Genomic DNA, 25,533 nt, shown 5'->3' on the forward strand with positions numbered 1-25,533 from the left:
GGGGTCGTGGGGATTATTTTATTATATTTTAAGTAGATTGGAAAGCGTTCGGTTTTGGTTTTTAATTTGTAATTTGTAGGTTAATTAGTACGAAACAATAAAATAAATAACATTTTCTTTTTCAGGTGTTGAGAGTAGGACATAATTACTGATTTGGTTTTTCATTTGCATTTCGGCATTCAGCCTTATGTTGGAGGGTTTGTATCCATTATAATAACAGGCGAATGGTGCCTAGTTAACATTGAGAAAATATCAAACCCACCACTGAAGATAGCGAAATGCAACGAGATAGACCAAACTACTGAACATAGAGAGACAAATATGATCAAATTTGACGATAAAAATTTTCCGAGTTTTGTCGTTCTAACTGATTCCACGTGGCCACGATGTTCCTACTATTTATACTAATTTAATTTTTGTTTTCAGGGAAGGTCATGGGTGAGGAGGCCCGTGAGACACTACAGGCATTTTTGTGTCAGAGCATATCACGATTCTATCGGCGGGAATCAAGCTGTCGACAAGGAAAACAGTGAGTTGTACTGTAGAAAATTATTGAACTACCTTAAAGCAAAGAAATCGCCCTTTCTCTACAGTGAAACTAAATTGAATTTAGTTTTCAACCTATTTCTCTAGCAAGCCAGCTTTAACGGCCGCTTATGGTCGCAAAGATCCTTTACCAAAGGTCTATTTTATCCTTCTGATTAAATGGGTTGCTCTCTTTGACGTTGTTCAAATTAATCCCTACCCTTTCTCTCTTTTTCTTTACAATCAACGATTTTTATCTTCCACAAAAACTCTGTGTTTCTGTGGTGTTAACTGTGTAAATCAAATCTTTTAACTTAGCCGGAATTCTGGTTTCTTTGTCTGAAAAAACCTTTTAATACCGTTCATAGACCGAGTTTTAAAACAACATTATCAATCTTGTTGGACGAACGATCTGATTTAAAAATTAAACAAATAAAGTATTCTACAGTTATAAAATGGTATATATAACAAAAATATCAAATATAATAACTAAAAATAGAAGAAGGCTACGTCCGTGGAATCATAGATATCAAGCAAACATTTTTTTATAATATCGACAATGTTTCTTGCTAAATAAATAAGTATTTTAACTTACTTGGAAAAGATTGAAAACAATCGAACATCAGAGCGAGCAAATGCCTATTAACATAAAATATATTGGCAATTTCTGACCCACCGACATAGCTAATAAGTTGCGATATTTTCTGATTAAAAAGGAAAAATGTTGGTAGTCCTTCATTACTAGAGTCCGGATTTGTTTGCAATTGTGTATTCTCTTTTTGCTACCACTTACGACCATGGTGAACAGACATTTCCGTGGTGCAATCGTTCAAATGTTGTACAGCATATTTTTGTATATTAGAAGAAAATTGGAATGGAAATTTGAAACATTTTTGATTACTTAAAAAATAAAAATAAATTATGCAACCAGCAATTTGATTAGAAGTTCATTTTACTTTGCAGGACTAAAGACGTACATACGTTTACACAATAGAATTCATTAACCTACATCTTATTTGAGATCCCTGTTTCCAAAACTTTTGTTACAGTTTTTTTACCTTTCATGATTTTTTTTCTGATGTCGGGTTTTGGAAATCTGGAAATAGGGGCCTCATTTGAAACGCAATAATAGTCAGTCTCATTTTTTTATATCATCAACCCAGAAAAAAAATTGCTTAATGTGGTAACTTAACTTCCACTTAAATAGCAGGTTGTCTTTTAACTTTCAAAGCAAATAAGTCCGGAAATTAGTGTCCGAGTGGATCGAAATCACGATAGCTCAAGTGGTGGAGTCGCGGCGTAACTAGCTGAAGGTCGTGGGTTCGAATCCCGCTCTTGACACTGACTTTTTTATCTCAACTAAAAACCTTAATAAATTGAAAGATATTAATTGGTCAAGCGGACCACGAAAATTAGTGAATTTAGTAAGTTAAACTGAAGTATATCTTCACTAAAGCTCTCCATGGCCATTTCATTTGTCACCGAGAATCAAATTGATTACACGAAATTTGAAAAACGGCAAAAAGGAGGGAAAATTCATAAGGTGGGGTTAATGTCACGAGCTGGATTCGAACCCACGACCTTCGGCTTAGCCATTTTTTTAAATTTTAATAAAAAAAAAGTTCTGATTATTTGCATACAATCGGTGTGACATAAGCAAATTTTACTTTGAGATCATAGCCTAAAAAGTTACTTAGATTCTTCATGATTAAAACAAAATTGAAAAATCAGATTAAATTTTAATATTGTTTATCTTCATTGCCAATGTTTGAAATGACATATGTCGTTAAATTTAATTTCTATGCGACACTATATACTACATATTAAATTTAATACTTCCCGTATGTTCGCATTGGCTTTAGGGCCGTTTAAAACTTTTGATTGCAAAAGTGGAAGAAAAGTTTTTTTTTCACCTTTGTCGATAAAATTGGAGCCCAAGAAAATCGCATCGATCTACCTGTTTTATATTCTCCATCCATATTCCAGCAATTCTCACCAAGTTTCTCATCTTACGTCCCTAATAGAATTTGCCCTTCGCTTCTCGAACGCAATGGAATGTCCCTGAGGTTCCTTGGAGCAGGAGAGTTCAAAAAGAACGATAATCATATGTTAACCTTTTTTTATATCAATTTACATTGTTACGTTTAACAATATTATTTAAATATGGCTAGGCAATACACACAGTTCGGTTAATTTAAATTAGTGCGATATTAAATAATTTTCTTTACAGATGTTTATATAATTTGTAAATAATATACATATTGTATTCCTGTAAATAATATACATATTGTATTCCATGTACCTATTGTTGATGATGATTAATAAAGATAATTGATATTAGATTATTTACAAATTAACTGTTCTATTTAACTATAAAATAATCTGGTCTGCTCATCTAATTGCCAGCAACTTGAAACTCCTCGAACACCATATCAGGACAATTTCTGCGGAGTTCCATTGCTTTATTTTGTTTTCTCGATTCAATTAGGACTCGCCATGATTGGATGGGTTTCTTCTTATCTTTGAACTCTTTGTTTTCGAAAATCGACTGTACCTGAGAGACTTTGATATTAGCCTGGACGTCTTCAACATCTTCAATCGGTTCCATCCGTCCGCGGCATTCGGCCAGTTCTTCGCATATGCTTTTTCCGAACACTTCTTCGTAGTACCTGTTCTTGCTGGGTTCGTGATGGTGTTGGTCTTCAGTGCCGGCCAGTTCAAGCCGGCTGCCGCAGCTGTTACTTTTGACAAGCCTAAATTTCACGCCGAGATACTGGTCTCTCAGCCGTCTCGAACTTTCATTGCCTTGCCTAATCTCGTCCATGATGGTCATCGTCATGGGGCTGCGCACAGGACCATCGCTATGGCTAATCACACGACCACCGTAATAGGTCACAGTGGTGCCACAGGCACGGATTTTCTTCATAAATTCTTGGGAAACGGGATGAATTTCTGTTGTCTCTCTAAAAGCTTCTGGTTCGAGTTCGTCATCACTGCTGTAGCCTTTGTGGCTGATTTCGTCCAAATTGTTGTCAAGCTCGTTCTCAAAACAGCTCATATCACTGCTCACCCCGGAAGATAGAGAACCGGTGTCCGTCCACTTTTTATTTTGTAATTTTTTATCGAACGGCGGCCTCCTTTTTCCGTCGTCAATGATTCTGACTTCTGGCGTCAGCCTAGGTTTGCTTTCTTTCGAAGGGTTGACGATTTTTGCAGCAATCGGCAACATTATTTCGGCGTCTTCGGGTCCTGTCAATTTTACCTCTTTTTGGAACATTTGACGGGTATTTCTCACCTTATCCGGATCTGGGAGTTCTTCGTCTTTCAAATCTCCTTTTGTCTTAATCAAATGATAGAAATAATGTCGCTGTACGTTTGGCTGATGAGGTTTGGCCGCTCTTGGAAGAGTATTCGATGCACTTTCCGAAATATCTCCCACCGAGCCACTCTTTACCGTCGCTCCAGTTATCCTGCATCCTTTATCAAAATCAGCGTTTTTGTGATTGTATTCTGAAATGTCTGCAGGCTTATCCTCTCTGTAAGGCTCGATGATAACAACGTTTTTATTTGTGAGGAGTTCTTTTAAGCCGATTTTATTCTCTTTCAAATACATTTTTAAATTGTTTATAGCCATTTGTTTTGTTGTCTGCGGGTTATCCTTGTTTATTTCTTCGTTATATTTGTTTATGTCGTTGGACGACTTGGATTCGCATTTAGGTTTAAATATCTCCTCTTTCCTCCTTTTCAAGTCCTCACCCGATGGCCTGCAAGTTTTGGGCGATCCGGACTTCGAACTGCTTGCGCTTTCATCCGATAAATTGAGCTCCGAGGTCGCTTTTCTACCGTCTATAACGAACGTTCCGTCCGGCCCGGTCGTTATTTTGGTCCTCACCGCAGTCGGACGTACCACGAACGTCTTGTTATTTGCGTTAGTTTCTTCATCCAAATTCAGCAGACTTCTAGTACGCAAAACGAGTTTAGATGACGTACGCTTTAGCTCGGGCTCATAAGAAAATTCCTCCTCGTAAAATTGTGTTTCGGTGTTGGCAATGTTTTGTGCTGAGTCGTAATGTCTCGCGTTGTTCTCTTTAGAATCAATATATTTTTTTATTTCATTTTTCATATCAAGATCCACTAGTTTTGTGTTAAACGCCTCAGCTGTTATCGAATTGTCATTTTTGTCATTTACATTTTCCATTTGAACCGGTAAGGGTGGCATAACAGGCGGGACAGGTATCTTCGCCTCACCCTCGTCATATTTGCTTTCAACATGTGTTGATTCGTTTTTACCGTCCTTATGTTCTGATTGGTTGCTTGTTTTTTCAGCCTTTTTGATGACTTGATTGTATATCGCGTTAGGATCGACTTTTTCCAGCTGCTCCTGGGAGGAGGATGAATCTCTCCGCTCGTCGAAACCACTTTCGTTGCTATCGTGACTGTCATCTTTCCGTCTTTTCTCGTGATGATCCTTCTTCCCGTTGAATTGAATTGTGACTTCACTAGCAGCCTCTGAACTGGTTGTATAATAGTCCATGTCGCTCTCCTCGCTTAGCTTCTGCACTGATTTGCGTTCAGACCTTTTCAAAGTACAGAACCCGTATTCTTGTGATTCTGGGCTTGATCTCTCGTATTTGACGTATCGTCTTTCTATATCATCTGATTTTCTTTTCTCCTCGTAGTACACCTGAAAAACGAAAAACAACTTTTATTTTAATAATAGATTATTTGTAATTTGTTATTTGTAATTCAAATGTAATTTCAAAATATTGCACCAATTAACATTAAACTTGATATATTTATTTTCTTGGATTTGTTCGATGAGTTGAAATGTTTGGTTTTTGTATAACATCGTAAAATGTTGCGTCAAAGAACGTTTAAAATGGAAAATTAAAAACATTACAATTAAAAACTCTTATTAGCCTTTCTTTTAAGTAAAAGAGAAAAAAACTCTCCATTAAATGTACAAAATTAACATGACCAAAATGCAGACAAACTTTACAAATTAACAGACAAATCGTCAAGGCAAATCGACAAATGACCACAACAGTCAGATAGAATATACAAATGAGGTTTTTAAAAATTAAGAGTAGAGGATAAAAATTCAAGTTTGAAAAAATATTAATAAAATATTGAATTAAAATATAATAATAACCGAGGTTCATGGTTGAGTATGTTAATTTTTTGGTATGTGATATGAAAAAAATGAAGGGATTACTCTGAGCTTATAAAAAAATGGGTATACTTGATCAATGTTTCTCTATTATTTTTCGTTCTTTCTGACATTCCAAATTTGTGAATCTCATAACAATGAAATAATTATCACGAGATTTAATTTTTTTATCGATAATCCTCCTGAGGCTCTTAAAGTTTTTACTTCCATTGCCATGTCTCCGCCATGTACATAGGGTCTTAGCATTTTGGCTCGTGCGGTTAAGGTGCACACATTCTTCATTACTAAGCCCGCCCGAGGCTTAGAGATTGCGTGCCGAATAAAAAGTGAGGTATAATAAACCTCTCTAGAGTTGGACTATGCCTGAAGGGTTGGGTTTTATTGATGTAGAAATGGCCCGCTGTGCTGCAATAATGTTTAATTTATTCAATTTGGGGGGTAGTAAAGTTTTAGTAGTTGGTTAAAGTTTTTATTCATTATTTTTTCTTTTAAGGTTTGTGCACTTACAGGTCGGGCGTAGTGTCCAGTGTCCGATCTCGTCCTTTCGATATCCGGTTTGTTAATGCGCTTTCCGCAACAACTCACTGAATGTCTCACCAGTTTATCAGGCGGTGGAACGCTGAAACAGAAAACAATTTGCATTGTATTATCGTAATCAAGGTTAATTAGGTTATTATAGTATTTTTTATGAGCAGCAGGGTAGTAAAAAATTAGATAATGTTCAATGGATAAGACTCTAGATGGTAATAGGTCGTTAAGATTAGATTTGGAATTTAATTTGTGGTGTTATGCGACTTTTTTACAAGGAAAGAATTCCTTATGTATCAATGACTAACTACCACGACGGTTTCTTTATTATTTGACAGGTTGATAATTTTTTTCAATTTTCTAATCGAGAAAGTACGTGGAATAAAAAACATGTATTTTTTACCATAGTTGCTGGAGGTACTTTGCAAGACCTTACGTTGGGTATTAAATACTACCTAGCTGCGCTGGTAGAAATTGCTTTGGAAATAAGTCTAGGAATGGCAATACGTACGTCCGAAGTTAACAGACTTGGGAAGACATCTCCTAACTTGGAACTTGCCAAATGAGGCCATTTTATCTTGTTGTCCGTTATTCAAAGGGATGTTTGAACAATGTTTACAATCCCAGTTAAAAAAATAATTTGAAGAAAGAAGGAGGAAAAGCTGTCATTTGACAGAGTTCGGGAACCTTTAACTTACGACTCGATGTAAACATTTTCGACAGTTTCTCATTGCAGATTATCAAAGGTATTACAAATTGGCGTCGAACAGTGCAAACCAATCCAACGAAAATTAATCGTAGTACTTATTATTATTAACTTTATCGGAGTGTCTGTAAGCTTAAGAAGAGATTCCAATCAACATTACCGGTTTCTATTAAAATGAAAAGTTAATCTAGTCTGAACAAATCAAGCATCAAGTACCCAAAATGTAACAAGCGATACAATTTTCATCATAGTTTCTTGCACCGTCAAAATCATACAAATTTTTGGGGAAAATAAAAAGTATATTTTGCTTAATATTTTCTACAACACCTTCCAAATGCGTCTCATTTTTTTTAGAAAATCACAAAAATAATGGTAAATTTGAAATGGCTCCACCGGTCTACTGGGAATTGTATAAGGTTTAAAATTTCATAAATTACGCGCAATAGCACATAGCTGACCTATGCATTGTTGCAAATAAATAATAATTGGAGATATAAAAACAACAAACGTTTGAAGACATTTTGGTGAATTCATCCTTACTTTTCTCATTTATAGTAACAAAATCTAAATATCTTTGGCATACCCTGAAAAAAGAAATTTCGACGGTTGTAATGCTACTGATAATAATATTTTCATAAAATCCCCTTGCATTTTTAAATGGTACAACGGACAGCAATGAAAAAAAATGTTTTAAACTAATCCGAATTTTTGAAAAACAGTTTTACAAACAGTATTCGACGCGTCTTTTGGTTTTTGAAACTTTTTTTTTACCTAATCTGAGATTAAATAAATTCCTTAATATTAGTTTCTTATTTTACGTAAAAATTCAAATATAGCATAGCTATGCATTGTTGACACTGAAATTAATAATAAATAGTAAATTTATGACCGAGCGATTTAGAAAAGTTGTTAATATATGTTTTTAGCAGGAAAAAAGTTAATATTTGTTTTTTCGTTCTTGCACGCCCCTTCCTAAATAATAACTCTTTTTGAATACAAATTTTATGAAAAATTATAGAACTTAATTATCTCAAAATATTTTCTCTCCAAACACTTCCGAATTTTCTTGACAATAACAAAAATACTGACAACTTTGCCACATAATAGCACGAACTTTCCCTCGGTAATTAAATTAGACCTGAAGAATGTTTGAGGTGGTTGTTTTCATTTCAAATTTTTTCCCACTTATAATTGCTAAAATAATTGTTTGAGATAATAGAAAAATCCAGGTTTTATATTCATGGATAAAAATAAAGGATTGTTGCAACCTTAGGAGGATTGAAAACTAGGACTAAACTAGCCAATTATTTTATTTGCTATGAAAATTCTTATTTAAGGGTTTTAATGTGCGCTCAAAATAAATCCAAATTTTCCACAAATAAACTTTTTTGCCGAACTGAACTGCCTTCCTAACTTTTTTATGGTTAATTCTTCTCACATATAATTACGTAAAACCTAAATGATGTGGATGGCTGAAAGTACATAGTACAAGCATTCCAATACATTGTATTTGTATAAAATCCAGAGGGGTTTGAATTTTTTTTTTGGAGATCGCTGAACAAAATGACCCCGTGCTATCTAGCAAAAATTGTCTACTTGTTGTTTGCGATGAAAACCCGTATTTGAGATGGTTATGTGGTGCCTAAAATAAAGCAGAATTGGTTAAAAAAACTGCTGGAAGCGCTTTTTGTTTTGGCGACTTTTCATATATATATAATCTCATTTAGTGCATTTTCTTATACTAGATAAAATAACAAAACAAGTGATTCAGAATAACCGTGAAATATATACAAATGCAGAAAATCATATTGAAAAACGACAATGTTATCTAACTAAACAATTTTCAGCTCCTAGGACAACATTGACAAAAACGCTTAGACATGTGTCAAATATTTTTCGACCAAGTTTCAAAAAAATTTTCATCCAAATCGGTCTCTGGCGTTGGTTTAACATTAGATGCAGGCTTGTTATGGAAAACACGTAAAAAAGTGTAGAATAAGACAAACAATTTCCGCAAAATGTACAGGTTAATGGCGGGGGACCGCGGTAGCCGAGTGGTTAGCATGAGGGACTCTCACGCCGCGGTCGTGGGTTCGATTCCCACCGTCGCCTCTGGCCCTTTTTTCACAATAACCCCCCCAAATTTGAACACACAGATATGAATTGTCACATGGCTAATATGCATAGTTCATAACGCCAAAAAAAAACGAAAAAAAAACAGGTTAATGGGCAGAAACTCTCCTTTGCTCATTGAAAGTTAGCTTTTATTTTATTAATAGGTCCCCAAGTGTATGTCGACGTACGGCATCCTGCTCTGGGGCTGTGCCAACAAAACAAACTGCCAAATAGTTCAAAGATTTCAGAATAGAGTAATGAAAAGCATAGTCAGAAATTAATACCTCCACCGTGACCTCAAAATAAAAACAATAGAGGAAGCTATTTTTAAAGCTCAGATATGACTCTTCAACGTGGTAGCTAGACGTCGAACACCTAGGCAGAAGACTCAAACTCGTCAAGCCACCTTATTATTCCTGGTGGAGTGATTGGTGAAAATGTGTCACTAAACACCACATATTTCAAAACGGTTTAATAGTTGTATAAACAAAAATATTTTAAACCTTTTGCGAAAAATGTTATTGTGTTGCATTAACATTAGTGTGGAGGGATTGGTTTTACTTGTTGTATTATGTGTATGACTTTTGTGTTTAATTGTTTCTTTGTGTACTGATGCAGTTGCTTGTGTATTTATTTATGTATTTTTTATTAATTTTTAAAATTTACACTTGGGTGTCTTTTTATTACTGAATGTGCGTGTGTACACACTAGTCTTATTTAATTCGTTTACCATAATGAAAAAACACTGTAGTTATACCATCACGCACGACCGGGCTGTCTTGACTGACTCGGCGAACTTTTGAAGGGGCACGCAAGCACTGTAGCACACACACTCTCGCCGATTGATGCAGAAATGGGATTTATTTCAATGGAAAAATATATCGCTAATTGTTATTTTCATTTGGAATAAACTGATTGGTGTAAATGGTTCAGTTGAATATCAATTAAATCAAAATGTTTATAGGGAATTGAGTAATCATGATTGTTTTTTTTAATATTGTAATTTTTTGAACTTTATATTAATATCGAATCTTTTTTGAAAAATGGAAAAAAGGAGGGAAAATTCAAAAGGTGGGGTTGCGATGAGAAGTTAGTGCCCGAGTAGATCGAAGTCACGATAGCTCATGTGGTAGAGTAGCGGCGTATCAAGCCGAAGGTCGTGGGTTCGAATCCCGCTCTTGACACTGACTTTTTTATCTCAACTAAAAACCTTAATCAATTGGGTTTATATTAATACTTGAACTTTATACTCGTTGCTTTAGAGATATCCAAATACATATTTATAGCATAGTCACCAGTCATGGTCATAATTAACCGAACATAAAAACTAAGTTATTGCTATTTGTTTATTATAGAAGCTAGAAGTTAAAAGATTTTTTGAATTGATCCTTAAGCCAAGATATTTTGAATTGATCCTTAAGCCGATAGTGATAAATAATTTATGAATTTGTGATAAACAAAATTCGAACATGCATATTCACGGTGAGCAATCCTGTTATATATGTGCTGCCCTAGAAATTAAGGCACAATTAACCCGTTACGTCTACACGCTTTTCGGCTTAGTTGAACTCCGGAAGATATTCATAAATCATTACCCGTTTCAATATTAAGCTTAGCGCGTTCAAGAAGAATAGTTATATAATTTGTAGGACCGTTTAGCTTGTCCCATGTATACTATCGGATTTGGGTGAAAGTATCCATTTGTCAAATATAGTATCAGAAAGCAAACATTTAACAAGATTTTTATAAATTATATACTTCAAAACACTAAAAAACAGATAATTAAGTTCATCACAAATATAAAGAAGTATCATTTCTCTCTAAATTTACAAAAATAATTAAAAAACAAAAAACACGTATAACTCATATGCAATAAGACAAGTAGTGGTAAATAGGTTGATAAGCAAGACATATTTTCATTGGAAGAATAAATAATTTCAAAATCCTCAAGAAAAACATTTCTAGTGTGATCACTTATCGAGAACAAACTACTGATATTGGGAGAAGTAGTAAAGTAAGGTAATTCATGTCATAGAGGATGGCTATGATTTTCCCTACTAATTATATTTATACTAATTTCCCGTTGTGGGTCGCGGACGAGGGGTCAAACAACTTTACAATATACTTTTCATACCAGTATTATGATTCACATCTTCTCGAGACTTCCATTTCTGTTTTTTCATTAGTTCAGACCAACAAAGTCATGTTCTTTGAGAATGTACATATGCTAAGGCAGTTAAATTTAACTAGTACATTTTAGAATCTGGCTGTGGCTGGTAGGCTGTTGTAAAAAAAAGCAGCTAAAATGGATTACATTTCTTACAATTCCTTGTTTATTATGTATTTATTTTAATTATCTTAAATTATTTAAAGAATCAGCAAAAAAGTAAAAAAACGGTAGTTCTTGGTGTTTTAAGTAGGTTAGGTCTGTGTACAAATTATGAAAAATTTAATGGCATGATTTTATGTGCATAAAACTGCTAAATGAGTTGCTTGACGAGATCCGAATTTCGCTGTTATTATAAAAATTGCAATTTCCCTTTGTTACAAGCCGTTTGTTAAATGATAATTGTAGTTTAACAATGAATCTTGGGGAATTAACAAACTACAACAAGCGAGTTCAACGAACATTTTGTAAATATTAAGTTTTTATTATGGTCGCAAGGTCTGACTGTCATGTTAATTCTGTGCCTGATATGTTGTAAATACAGCGGAAATAAACCACCTACAATGTGATATTGTTATATATTATATAACAAATCAATTTTTAGAGGTATTATCTAACGAGAAAAGTTTTTTTACTTTATTTTTTGTTGTTTCTATTGTTTCTAAAAGAAAGATAAGCGAAACGACCTTTTCCCTGAAGAGCGATCAATTAAATGTAAAATGCTGAATCGCATGGAGTAGATTCGGAGATGTGTGGCACAATTTTACACGGTTCAGATCAATTATTGATAACCTTTGTTCAGGTCGGGCCTGAGGGGGTGGCCTCCCCGAGGTCCCCAGGGGTTGTAAATATTTCAACCTGACCCAGGAAGGACGTGAGCCACGTCGTTCATAATACTAATCTCCTAATCTCTTCCTGAGTCTTGTCAACCTGGATTTATATTCAATGGAATCCAAGATCATACTTTATTCGATTCTCAACCTACATAAAAACAGTAGTATTAGAAATCTTCCTCGTTGTTAGAACGGTCGGCTTAATAAATTATATTGCCTGGCCCAACGGAAAGGGAATCGCAGTGCGTGAATAGAACACGAGAGTGTGAAAGAGAAATACTGGCCAGGAGAGTTTATATAGTAAAGATAAATTGCCCCACCTTAAGCCTAGACCTGAAATTTATCAGGAAAGTCTCAGGACACCTGACATCTAACGATGTTTATGGTCGAAGCTGCAATAGGCCAAGAGATAGGTGCTCTGAACAGCTGACAAAATTAGGGGAATCTGTGATGTCTGGAGGTTAGTCGAGAAGCCCTGAAATCTTTCAGTACTGAGCTGGTTATCCAGTATTAAGCTGGAGGAACACTGAAAAAATGAAATGATGTCTCTTGCTATGATATCCACCACGGGCTATACCTAAGCTTGACTCTTTTTCCATTGGCACGACTAGATACGCAGTATGATAACTTATGAGCAACTTATCTGAAGTGAATTTCTGCAAGTGTACATGAAGCAATGGAAGACCTCATTCAGGGTCACTCATGATATGGGAAAGTTTCTATTGGCTTGATTTAAAAAATAAAAAATACTGAACTCGCATTTTTCGATATAGGAAATGTATGACTGACCACTTTAATCAGTAAACTCAACACTATAGCTTTACATTGAAATTATTAATAATAACAATACTAAATACAAAACACAATGAACATAAACATTTCAATATTTTTCGGTACATCGTCCCTCTTTCTATCTAAACTTTCAATAATTTTCCCCGATTTGTGTTGACGTAAAAAAGCACAATTTAAGTTGCATGTTTCTTCCTTGTTTCTAGGTTTATTCAGTCATATTATATTTGATATTTACGGTAAATTACCTTCTGTAATCCGGCGATCTCTGCCTTAGCCTAGCCCTGGGAATGAGCTCCTGCCGCCTGTACTGAGCCCTCGGGTCGACCTTTCTGTCAGCCCAGTTATTTTCGTAGGATTTGCACAATCCGCGACCATTACCACTGCAATCGTGAGTACCTCTTCTGAAAAAAAAATTTTTTTTTTTTTAATAAATATTGTTCAAAATCTGACTAGTGAAGTAACTAACTATTGATACTCAAACCTTCAGAAAAACTTTTTACTTATGTATTCCGGATAAAAAAAGCAAACATGATCACATTAATTGCTTCAAGACTCATTCAGATTTATAAAATTGCCCGCCCAGTTTATTTATCTTTGGAAGTACGTTCATCAAGTAGAGTGGCTTTCGGCAAGCAACTCTTCCGCACAATAAACCATTCAATGCCATGTTTTTAGTTGGATGAAGAATAAAAGGAATCTCGAGCTTCTTTTAAAAGCTTCTACATTTGAACTTTGAATTTTTTATGGTAAAAAAAATTATTGAGATGGTGGTATCGAATAAAATTAAGAATTTTGTGTTATTAAATTAAAATTTATTTACAAGAACTTGCAAGGTAAATTCAGCCAGAACGTTTAAAATTATTCGTAGTATTTCGTACCTAGAAAGGCTATTATTTTGACTTTCATTTTCAACAAAAGTGACTACAAATGTCTGATAGTCAATGGTCAAAAATTAATTTGAAAAAAGTTGATTATTAAGAGGTCTATTTAACTTAATTCAATCTAGGACATAATAGAGGGAAATAATTAGGATCTTCTGATCTTCTTATGATTATAAGGTAAAGCAAACAAAACATTAATTAAGTCACCCGATGCTCCGAGATAATAGGAAAATAATTCTAAATGATCTTTTTTTTGATGAATGTGCAATATCCCATTCACTAAACTTGTCACTGTGAATTAAAAATTAAATAAATATCATAATTGTGTATATATATTTTTCGTTGTTGTTTCCTCTTTTAAAAATTTAATGTGTTTTATTTATTTTGTATTTGTTGCCACTTATTTCATGTAAATTCTTTGGACAGAAAGTAATGCATTGCATTGCGGGGCTTTGTTAGTCCCCGACATCGGTGAGATTTTTCTATTCAGCATTCAGCAGCTTTTTTTGTTACTTTAACAACTGTTAAGAAAAAAACAAGTAATGAAATATCTGTTTCAGAGAATATGCCTGATGAGGGAGACGGGCAGAGTTTCGATATTCATTGCATTCCTTTTCAAATAAATAACTTTCATCAAATATGATTACATAAAATACGAAATAATTAAAATCATTCTAAATTTAGAAATAAATTCAACATCTACGTGGAGAAAATAATATTGGTTGTATTTTAGAAACGAATCTTGGCCAATCACGTTGAGCCGTTTTGACTTTTTATAAAGTAAGTTCTGCCTGTGATATGTAGGTTTATACAAATGTATAAATATAGTTTTAAGCTTTCGACCCAATCGGTGTGCCTGTTTAAGAGTGTGCTTATTTGTGTCTGTCCCTGCCTGCCTATGTTGTCTGAATTTGAAAGATTAAAAATACCTCTATTGGTTATTTTGTGTATTTTATTTTGTTTTTTTATGATTCGGATTTAAAAAAATCTTTTTTATAAATTCTTCAATTTTATTTTTTATTATTATGTGAGTTCCTTTAAATCCCTTGCAAATCTAAAGTAAATCAGTTTTTCATGGTGGTAGTTTTTTTAAATAAGTACTTTCTTATTATCAAATAAACCTTGGATTTTCCAATGGCAGTTTTATTTTCATGATTTCAAATAAAATCTTATAACTGATGTTCTTATGTATTTTAAATATATTCAATTTTCAAGAAAATGTAAAATATTGTATTTCATACATAAACTTTGACTTGGTTTTAGGCCGTCTTACCATACGAATTTTTACCTTTGTCCATACCCTATTTCCTGTTCCTTTGAAAGTGCGCCGCAAATTGACTCCACCCATAAAGGTAGTCGTGTTTGAAAGTCCCTATCTCATCGAATACAGTTGGTGTCGGAACAGCCTTATTTTACCTCAGCGCCTTTGGATTATCGGCCTATTTTTGCTCCGTGAGCTACCTCTAAGGGCAATTAAACCGTTTGAGAATAATTCCCTGGGAACACGCATAACTCCAATTGACATTTCAGTCTCCAGCAGGGTCAACGTTTTACACGAGAATTGTAAAAATGATTCGATACACAACCCCTGATAGGTGGAACAATATTTATGATTAAATTCGCATTTTGACAAAACTGACTTGAGATATTGTGACCCGTGAGAGAACACGTTGCAGACTGTAAAGGTTGCATGTTGATTTATAGGGACGGCAAATTTACGGCTCGAAAAGCAATTTCTCGGTTTTTCTCGTTTTTCTCATTTTCCTCTGGGAAAAATATTTTTTTATTGATTGGAAACTACACGATATTTTACGTTAATTGATTCATTTTTTGTAACTTGAGGTGGTTATTTAATATTTTGGTGTTTGAATAAATTTGTATTTGCTACATCTTAGCCAATTAAAATTGTTTCCACACCACCTCCACAAACAACTTAAGAATTGTTGTTCTTAAAATCAGACATGGTACTTTTATTGTAATGCTTCGTATAAATTTAGGTTAGGCATTTATTTATGGCAACAAAAAGAATTGTTTCCTACAATTATTTTGTTTTTGTTTCTAATACTAAAAGAACATAATTATGTAAATAGAAGCACGTAAATATGCTATTCCAATAGAGTAATTTACATGGTAAAACGTTGTGATAAACTTGCATTGGGATTCCTAGGGACTTGAGATTTTAAAGTTGACGAAACGAATTTTTTCGGCTTGTTTTATTTTCGTGCGCTAGATTTGAAACACGCTGTTCAATAAATTAATTGAATTCTTTATAACTCCAATATTTTTATAAAAAAAATAGAAGTTCTAATAGAAATGACAAAATTTGACTCCATTAAGAAAAAAGTTTTTATCTTTTTACGTTTTCTGAAAAAAACATTTTTTTTACACAAATATATACTATATTCTACTATATATATTAGTATATCTATAGTTAAATTGAACTGAGATGGTACCTTTTTCCCTCAGGTTTTGAGAAAAATTGAAAATCTATGGGAAAATCGTCTCATCTCAATTCAGTTTAAATCAACCCTTTAGCTTGTTTTTGACTATTCTATTCACTATTGCCGAAAAGTTTCACGTTTGAATGGTTCTCTTAAAATTTTGTTTTAATCGAATTACGTCATTTTTATTATAATACTACAAACATTTTTGTTATATTAAATTTTAATACATTTCACGATGGGATTTGGATTATACAGAAACTCGGAGAACATACGAATTATCTTATTTACGCAGTGGATAAAGGTGTTTTAACTAGTAGTTTCCTGCTTCTAATCGGTTTCAAAGAACTGTAATTTAAACATCTAGCAAATAAAACTGTATATAATAGGATTTAATGGTTGAACATTATTTTCGTTTTAGACATGAGTTATTCCCTTAGATTTTATGGGATTTGATTTAATTCTGTTCCCTGGTCACCTCGCCGTCCAGGAAGGTGTTGTGCGGAACCGCGTGCTGTCTGATCCTATGTTAGGGGTGCGTAGCCATGACGACAGTCCTCCCAAAGTTCCGCACTGCAACATCCCCCTACCCCGATTCCCATCCTTGTTCAATACCTCGCTCTCTCACTCTTTCCCCCTCTCGCTCAGTAGCTCTTTTCATAAGGCTATTGTGTCAAACGGGCCCTGATTACTTCCGGAATTTTCCATATCGGCCATAAAGCACATGCCTTATTTCAACTCTCTGCGATGTTATTGGCATTGAAAGGTGAGAGACTAGCTACAGGGCGCAATTTAATGCCAAATAGAAATATTTCGTCGAGAAATATCTTCACAATTAAAAGTGTCTTAAAATTAGTGTACGATGTCAATCTTGGCTTATGAAAATAAAACAAAAACGAAAGTCAACTGAGCTTAACTTGGAAATAAAGTAAAAATGTCCGAATTTTGTCAGAGCCTGTACAATAGAGCGCTGGTAACGTTTGAAACCCTCATATTATTCAGAAATTTATGAAACCCCATACTTCTAAACAATACTTAAAAAATGTGTCCTTGTCGTCACATTAAATTGATATCAGGCACAATACATATTTATAAAAGTTGAATGTTTTTGGGTTTCGATAACAACGATAACGAAAATACGTAACATTTTGTTAGAGGAAAACCAAAATTTACAAAAATAATCACTTGATTTGTGAAATAATGGATCTGCCAATTGTATCTCTTGCTGCATAATTCCTCATCAACGACAGAATGATAAAAATACATCGATCTTTGGAAGAAGAGACCAGTGAAGATTACTGGGATGATTAAGCGAACAGCAATTTTCTTTCATTCAAGATTAATCCAGAAAATCAATATTTGCAGTGCACAAAATACCAATACTGTTTTGGTTCCTATTTTACAACGATCGGTTTTGACTTTTCCACTAATCAAACTATTATCATAGCTGAAGACATCACAGCCGAATCACGTATGAAAGACCAAATCTCAGTACTGCCAATCTAACATCTTTTAATAATGGTTTTATTCCAGATAATGGCTTAGACTGTTCAGCTCTGCCGAAGCAGGTGTTCTGCAAGGCAGTATCCGAGGTCCTTTTTAATTTTTTGTATGCGTGAAGGACAATTTTGAAACTAATATAGCAAAATCATTATTTGATCGTTAGTAGGTCGATTTATCCTTATAACAGACGGAAATTATTACCAATGTCATCTTATGATGATTAGTAAAATAGGACAAATGATGAAATATGCGGCTTATGGCACAGTCTAAAACCAAGAATACTTAACCTGATGCCCAAAGATAATACAAAACTAATCCTAAATAAACCTTTTTATGTTTATAACTACATAAACCATAAACCTATATGTCTGCAATTAATGTTATCCCATAGACATCCACCAAACTTATCAAACTTGTTATTGCGATTTACAAATAAAATAAAATATCTGTATTAATTATTCCACGCGGAGGAAATTAAATTAATGTAGAATCGAATTTTCTCTTTCAATAAGTTAGTTCTGTCTACAGTGATCTTTAGTGTATATGTTTGACTATTTGTTTATGTATGGCTGTGGTGTATTTGGCTAAAATAGCTCTATTTATTTTTCTCCATTCAGTATGCCGAAGCGGTTGTTACGCAAGGGATCATCCTAGGTCCTGTGATGTATTTGGTATACACTGCAGACATGTCTATCAAATCCGATACGATACTACGCCGACGATCGCGCTAAACTTTTAGCAAATTCCAACACAGCGGTCTTTATATACTTCCAGGATCATCTCTGCTGATTGGGAGAAAGTTTCAAGAAATGGACGCAATAAAACAAAATCTCGGCAAATAACTTTAACCCTTCGTCCTGTCGTCTCTTCTATAACTCTGTTTGTTACCCCAGTTACCAATCTTATCGGCTATTTGGGATGAGGTTTTACATCCACAAAAGACTTACGTACTTTGAATCCCACACTCCACTTACTAGAGTATAAATTAACAGACGATATACATTACCAAAAAGATTGCTTGACAACAGATCGAAACTCCTGATACAAAGCAAAGACTTATGTTCTGCGTTGCTCGCCATAAAGTAGAAAGCCTGTTCAGCTTAAGAAAGGGTGGCCCGACAAATTCACGTCGGCTACGTCGTAGCCCGGATTGATTTCGATGTCTCCGAATTGCGGGGCAGTGGAAATTTATACTCGGAGCATTTTCTCTGTCATTTCCCTTCCATCATTTACCTTCGTTAACTTCAGGAAATTAAATACCGCCTCGGCTGGTTAATGATGAAGTCCTTATGCGGCGGCAATTCAATGCTGACAAAGTAAAGAAACACCCCTTCCCCACCCAGTTGAAATTCGAAATTACCCTTCCCAGAGCGAAACCCAAAAATTGCTCTTTGTCCTTCTAACCCTGTGCAAAGGGTGCGCGTTATTTTTCTTTAATTATCTTGCCTTTCGTAGTTGAGAATTGTTTTTGTCTTGATACCTACTCGAAGTCCTTGAAATAGTAAAATTTAAAAACATGGTTTAAAAATATTTTTTTTTGTAATCGTCTCAATATTTATATGCGGATTTTATTGTGAAACAAGGAGCATTGAGAACAAAATAATTTTCACAAATGGTATTGTACCATCACTCAATAGCACACTATCCCCTAGCTTCTAAGTAAACAAATAATGTATTTAGTTACCCTTTTTCTGTACGTTTCATTGTAGTACACATATATTTTGCATTTGTGTACCCGGTTGCGCTCACTCTTTGATGCGACAGAAATATAAAAATAACTTTTAAAAAAATAAAGCAATTTTCCAGCATCTACACGATCACACTGTCAAACAGTGGTCCCTTAATGTGAATATCATTCAGGAGAGACGTAAGTCTACAGCTTGCCGGCTCAACACGTTTAGGAGTTTACCCGTCCCAAATTGGACCTTATCTCGCTTCGAAGGTAGTCACTGCATTTGTACAACAATCGATAAGTATTCTGGATGGTTAGACGTTATTTTACTTCAAGATATCCAGTTGACGACGGCAGAGAGTTGTACCAGGACTTGATTATCAGGTTGGGGATCCCAGTTACGGTGATGACCGTTGAGGGTAAGCAGTTCGAACATGAATTTTTTGTCGAAACTATTGAAACTTTGGGTTCTAACGATAACGACGGCACACCACTGTAAGTTTAATGGGTTAATGTATGTATTGTATGTAGATGCCACAGAAATCTAAAGACGGCGTTTATGGCAGTTCTGAAAAACTCACCTCACATGTGCCTAGTGGTTTCAGCCTTGAAATGGCACCATGTGAAATAGTTTACAATTAAACATTGGGGAACCAGAAGATTTCTTAACAGAAATAGCTGTAGCTTCTCATTCGAAACTAGTCATCTACCTCTGCAACTTGTTTTCAGCTTGCCGTCCCACCGCGAGTGGCCAGCAAAACGAATGCTTTCTTAGATTAAAAATTACAACCAAGAATTCTTTGCAACGAGTATATGCTATTCGACTACCCCTATATTTACCCTACCCTCAAAATTCCCTGCAGATCGGAAAAACCTTCTCATTGGAAGTACTAGTGAAACGTTACTGTTTCTGTGGATCACCTACAGTAATAAATTAAACAAAACAAATTTATGAAATATTAAAAATGGAATATTTGTTGTTAATTCAATTTTTCAATAATATTGTTGTAAATGATTTGTCTCCTAATTCGATGTTTCAGCACAGCCTTTTAGCCTTCAGAATATAAAAAAATCCTAATTTGCGTAGGCTTATGTTAAGCATTCAACCTAATTCTCCCCTTGAGAATTTAACCTGTGAATATAATGTAATTGCATGTACCAATTCGTTTTAGTTGGTTAATATACAATAATGTGTATTATATTTTCCTGTTTAGGATGATTCATTTTTTTAAGATTAAAGAAAACCATTTCTTTTTTTTGCTACTGCAGTTATAAAATGCATAGTTGTTTTCCGTTGTCTTTCCCGGCCGGAAGCGTTTTTTCTAATGGTTTTTCCTTTTATCATTTTACTTCCAAGCCAAATGGGAAAACACTTCTAACTGGAGGACACCTTTTAAACATAACCGGCTCATTAGGCATGCCGTCATTTTTATTACGTATCGGTTACATTTTTATTCCGCTTAAAATGCTGTTCTGATGGAACCCTCCCTCGTTCCATTTCGACGTATTCGTATCTTTATTGGTGGAAATATTTACTTCTAAATTATCACACACACGATGGATGAACACTTGAAGGCATACTTGATCATTACATTTAACGACCTAATTGTTACGAATTTTCCTCAATTAATCATCATCGATGATTAGCAAATATAAATGAAACAGAATTTAGGGGATAATTTTCTTTTATTATTGTCTTCTTTAAAATAAAATTTTATCATTATTGACCCAGTGTATTTTCTCTCGAAAGATTGTACATAAGCCGGTAATTTAAGATATAAAATCAATTTATCATATTATCAATTGCGTCGGTGATGTTTTTGTTCTTATATATAGATGTATCAATTATTTTATATGAGAAACGAACATCAATGGTGTTTAATTTTATTATTTTTTTATTTTTACCCTTTGTCTGTTAATTTCTTTTTATATACCTACAATGATGTAAAAAATTGGACTATAGCTCGGCGCTCTTCAGCATCAAGTTTTCGATGTGAATTCCATTACTCACGAATTGTCTAGCACCTCAGTGTGTTCGTTTCATGTCGTTAACTGATCACATTGAATGTTATCAATTCCTGTAGATTTTGGGTTGCATTCAAATCATACATTATACACCTTTTTTGTAGAAGAACTGTCTGTCAAGTCACATCTTTTCCCCATAAAGAAACCTGTTTTGTTCAAAACCCTTCAACTGTGTTCATTCGTTTAAATCAATCTTTATTTTAATTTTAATCTGAAGTATTTCCTTCAATAAAAGAATTAACTTCGAAAACTGGCTGCAGTTTTCAACTTTAATGAATGTTTATATTTTGTTTACAAAAAACATCAATCTCTATTTTAAATTTTACCTGTGGTATTCATTTTGTCATCAAATAAAAGATTCCGACATCAACTCATCAAATCTTCCCCATAGCATAAAACCTTCATATACGTTATAAATGTTGCTGCTTAAAATATTTTTGTGTTTGGTATAAATTAATTATCCAACTACTATTCATGGCTATATTTTTGCTCAACCGTCGTGGTAATTATCAAACGTGAAGATATTTTATGTTTGTAAAATATTAGATACATTAGATTTCGTGGTCCTACCGACCAAATCGCTTATGTCATTTAACTAATCTTTATGTAAGGTATTGGTTTGTAAAATACTTGAAAATGTTGTATTAACTGCTTTTGAAACTTTGCTTAATGTTGTTTGTGCTAAGGTAGTTTTTCTAGTGATTTTATTTATATGTTCATCTATGTAATTTCAATTAGTTAGGTTTGCATTAATTTAATTTTTTTATATATAAGAAGCGTCAAATGACGATAAATATTATTTTTGTTATTATAGTTGGAGTTTTGTTTAATTTTCTAAGTTTTTTAGTAATTCTTTTCTTTAACATTTTTCTCAGACATTGAATAGAAAATCATGTTTTATAGTTATTACGTACCGTTATCATGAAAACCAAGTTTAATGTTTCATTTTTAAACAAAAGGCAATTTATTGTAGTATTATGCATATTGACAATTAAGTGTCAATATTTATAAAAGGACCTAAACGAGGCTCAGTGACCCGCACGGGAGTGGATGGGGACGCTGTAGGTAGAACTACCTCAGCAATAAATGTAATTTATTGCTTACATAAAAGCCGAGATGCAATTATGAGGGATTCATTGTCCTAGGGCGGAGCTTAGGACCGAATTTCACCCCTCCGGAGCCGATAATGCCCCGGATCACCCCTTGCTCCAAGGTAAGCTCTAGCGGAGATCCATCACGCTTTCACCTCCGTGGCAATGTTGTTCGGCAAAAAAATCCATTATACGCCTCGCTTGCAATTCATCCCGAAATCCTCTTTTCAGACGTAACTAATTCATCATTGCCAATTTGGTTAAATGAACTTTTTTATATATCCATGGAATATTTGCCTTTAAAGGGTTTTCACTGTAACGCCAGTTGTTCTCAAATTCCAGCAATGAAATCCATCCAAACAATTGTTCAAAGATTTACATTTTTTCAAACCAGAAGTATATTTTCCTTTATATTCCTAATTTATTATAATTTAGAAATTTTTCTCCCTGAATATTATCCAGTTTAAAATTGTTTAGGAAAAAGAAGAAACTTTAATTGCTATTAAAAAATGTGCTTAGCATGGAAATGATCATAAATAAGTTATCAATGACTTGTTTCAGAGGACATTTGAGCTTTTTCCGCATCCGTTTTTCCTTTTTGCTCACTGCTTTGGTTTCCTTATGTGTCAGTACATATGTTGTGATATTATTGTTAACAACGTGGTCCTTTCATCCAACAGGTGGGAAAATTGTGTTCCTTGTTTTCTTATGTTTTATTACTTGTGTAACACCTCTATACTATATTTTTTGTATACTACAAGAAAAGCTGTTCGCCGTCTAGTAAGGACAGGTTCGATAAACGATTTTTGCCCACATATACGCAGACTTTCCACACGTTATAAAATCTTTCAAAACGTTTGACATGTGATATCATAACGTAATATTCAATGCGATTTATTTCGTCCTACGATCGATAATCCGATGATTTATAAATTGTTATAAATCGCTATTGAGACACATTGACACTATGATTTCAACATCCATGATTCTATTGTTAGGAAGTTTCCCTCGAGGGCTTGGGATTTTGGTGCTTGCCCAATGCGTGTGACAGCTAGACTTTCTAGTTTGAACTTCTATGGTGCGGTGTTTGGCTTGAAAGATCAGAAGGAAAAGGGATATCATGACTTAGCAAGGACTTAATAATATATTCTATGGCTTTGTGCCCTTTAGCCTCTAGGCAGTAGGTTGCCACCTCCTATGGCTTGACCTTAATCCACACCATTGATTATGGTAATTACCGCTACTTAAGATCTCAACTTCTCTTTTTTTCAACATTTACTCACTTTTCGAATACAAACGACCGGCTCTATTTTCTAGATCTCCTTTTGTTTTTTTTTCATATTTTCTGTTTAAAACAATTTGACATTTTGTAGTAATCAATAAACCTAGCTTTCCACACTTAGTTCCTTATGAAGCCGTTGTCCTTCTAAAGGAGGTTTATAAACCATAAATCGAAATAATTGGTTTTCTGAGGGCCCACTTTTATAACTATTGCCTCTATATAGGCCCACTACATAAAAATAATCTCAAGACTCCTTCAAAGTTTTTTCCCCGATTCAGAGTATGTTCTTTGAGTACAGTTTTATCGCGGTTCGGCTTGTACTTCTGAAGAAACAGCTTAGCTGTGGCAAAAATGAATTGTGTAAAAGTTGTTAAAACCTGCGTCTATCTTCAAGAATCAGACGATTTTATTGTTGAATGCAATCCTTATGATAGAGTTATTGCACTGTCTTATGAAACGTTATGAGAAAAAAAAGTTTCATTTAATGGACCGTCCTATTGTCCTCTTTTACGACACTTTTCAGCACTCTTTAATTAAAAAACTCAATTAATGATTTGGTCATTATATTATTTATTTTAGTGGGCAGGTTAGGATATAGTTAGGAACTATAAAATTCCTTCGATCCTTACTCAATAATATTCGTTTGTGTTATTATTATTGATGCTTATCACTTTTGCTAATAAATAATAATGCTTCAGAACTTATAAAAGAATATAAGCTATTACCTTTTCTTAATATAAACTTTGGAAATTTTTATGTATATCTCAATAAGTTACCAGGTATTAGTATAACCGAATTAATTTATTATTGAAAATATAAAATAATCATTGTTGTTCTGAAAATGGACCCTGCGAGAAGAGACATACCGAAAGTGGTTGGAAACAAATTTTGAAAATTTTAAAATTTCGGTATGATAATACTTCAGTAGTAGGTTATGAAATTAAGATTCTCCAAGTTTATTTCTTCAGTTTGTGGTTTATTATTGAATATATTAATTGACTTATATCTATCTCGTTCGCCTTTTGTGCCGTCAATTGGACTTCTTCGGCAATATTAGTTCTCATTTCTGTACTGTTGACGCACTTGTCCTTTTTGTAGGCCCTGGTGAAAGTCAAATGACAGGGAGAGAGGGGTTCGGAATTAAGTTCTGTCGATGTCCTTTGTGGTTATTTTTCAATTCACGGAGAGTTACCCTTTGTTGAGCTAAACGTATGTTCGACAATTTGCCGAACGTTCAACACAACTAATTTGGTTGTGAGGTGTAACTTCTTCCTTTGAGAGATCCCAGGTGATTTCGCTTTTTAAATTAAAGTTTATGGAAACAATTAATGCGATTACAGACGCTGTTCAATATTGTCCATTAAATTAATTTTAAGTTTTGGTTGAGAAAAAAAAGTCAGTGTCACAAGCGGGATTCGAACCCACGACCTTCGGCTAAATACGCCGCTGCTCTCCCACTTGAGCTATCGTGACTTCGATCCACTCGGACACTAACTTCTCATCTCAACCCCACCTTTTGAATTTTCCCTCCTTTTTGTCATTTTTCAAAAATGAAAAACAATTGTCTATAATTTTGGAGCAGCCTTAGACCCTTATTAAAGATAAAATTGGTGGTGTTACATTTATAACTTAATTGGGTTTAATGTCAAATGGAATCCGCCTACACGCATTATATTAATAGGGTTGAAGGGGTGAACCTTACGGGTATATTTCCAGTCCAAACAGCACCTGGAACCTCCATTAGTGATAATCTCACGGCTACAGGATTAAGACGATTCCTAGGTGGATTTAACAGGTCTTCA

The 25,533-nt window shown here is 34.2% G+C and overlaps 2 protein-coding genes across 7 annotated transcripts in view; one reads left to right on the plus strand and one right to left on the minus strand.

Moving 5' to 3' along the window:
- The window catches only part of LOC106671048 (calcium uniporter protein, mitochondrial), a 259,353-nt gene that overhangs the window by 136,303 nt on the left and 97,517 nt on the right, over positions 1–25,533 (plus strand). For all 5 annotated transcript variants that reach the window (XM_014401812.2, XM_014401811.2, XM_014401810.2 and 2 more), the window contains one exon: positions 427–529. Coding sequence is in view for 2 of the 5 variants with exons in the window: in XM_014401810.2 (XP_014257296.1) it covers positions 427–529 (103 nt within the window). In the remaining 3 variants the exon portion in view is untranslated. The remainder of the gene's footprint in view (positions 1–426; positions 530–25,533) is intronic.
- The window catches only part of LOC106671047, a 41,491-nt gene continuing 18,588 nt past the window's right edge, over positions 2,631–25,533 (minus strand). For both annotated transcript variants that reach the window (XM_014401807.2, XM_014401808.2), the window contains exons 2-4: positions 13,082–13,237; positions 6,203–6,314; positions 2,631–5,209 (exon numbers count right to left, since the gene is read on the minus strand). In XM_014401807.2, the coding sequence (XP_014257293.1) occupies positions 2,921–5,059 (2,139 nt within the window). In that variant the 5' untranslated portion in view covers positions 5,060–5,209; positions 6,203–6,314; positions 13,082–13,237 and the 3' untranslated portion in view covers positions 2,631–2,920. The remainder of the gene's footprint in view (positions 5,210–6,202; positions 6,315–13,081; positions 13,238–25,533) is intronic.

The sequence above is a fragment of the Cimex lectularius genome, unplaced genomic scaffold (assembly GCF_000648675.2).
Source record: "Cimex lectularius strain Harlan isolate CLEC.00 unplaced genomic scaffold, Clec_2.1 scaffold46, whole genome shotgun sequence".
NCBI classification, from domain to species: domain Eukaryota; kingdom Metazoa; phylum Arthropoda; class Insecta; order Hemiptera; family Cimicidae; genus Cimex; species Cimex lectularius.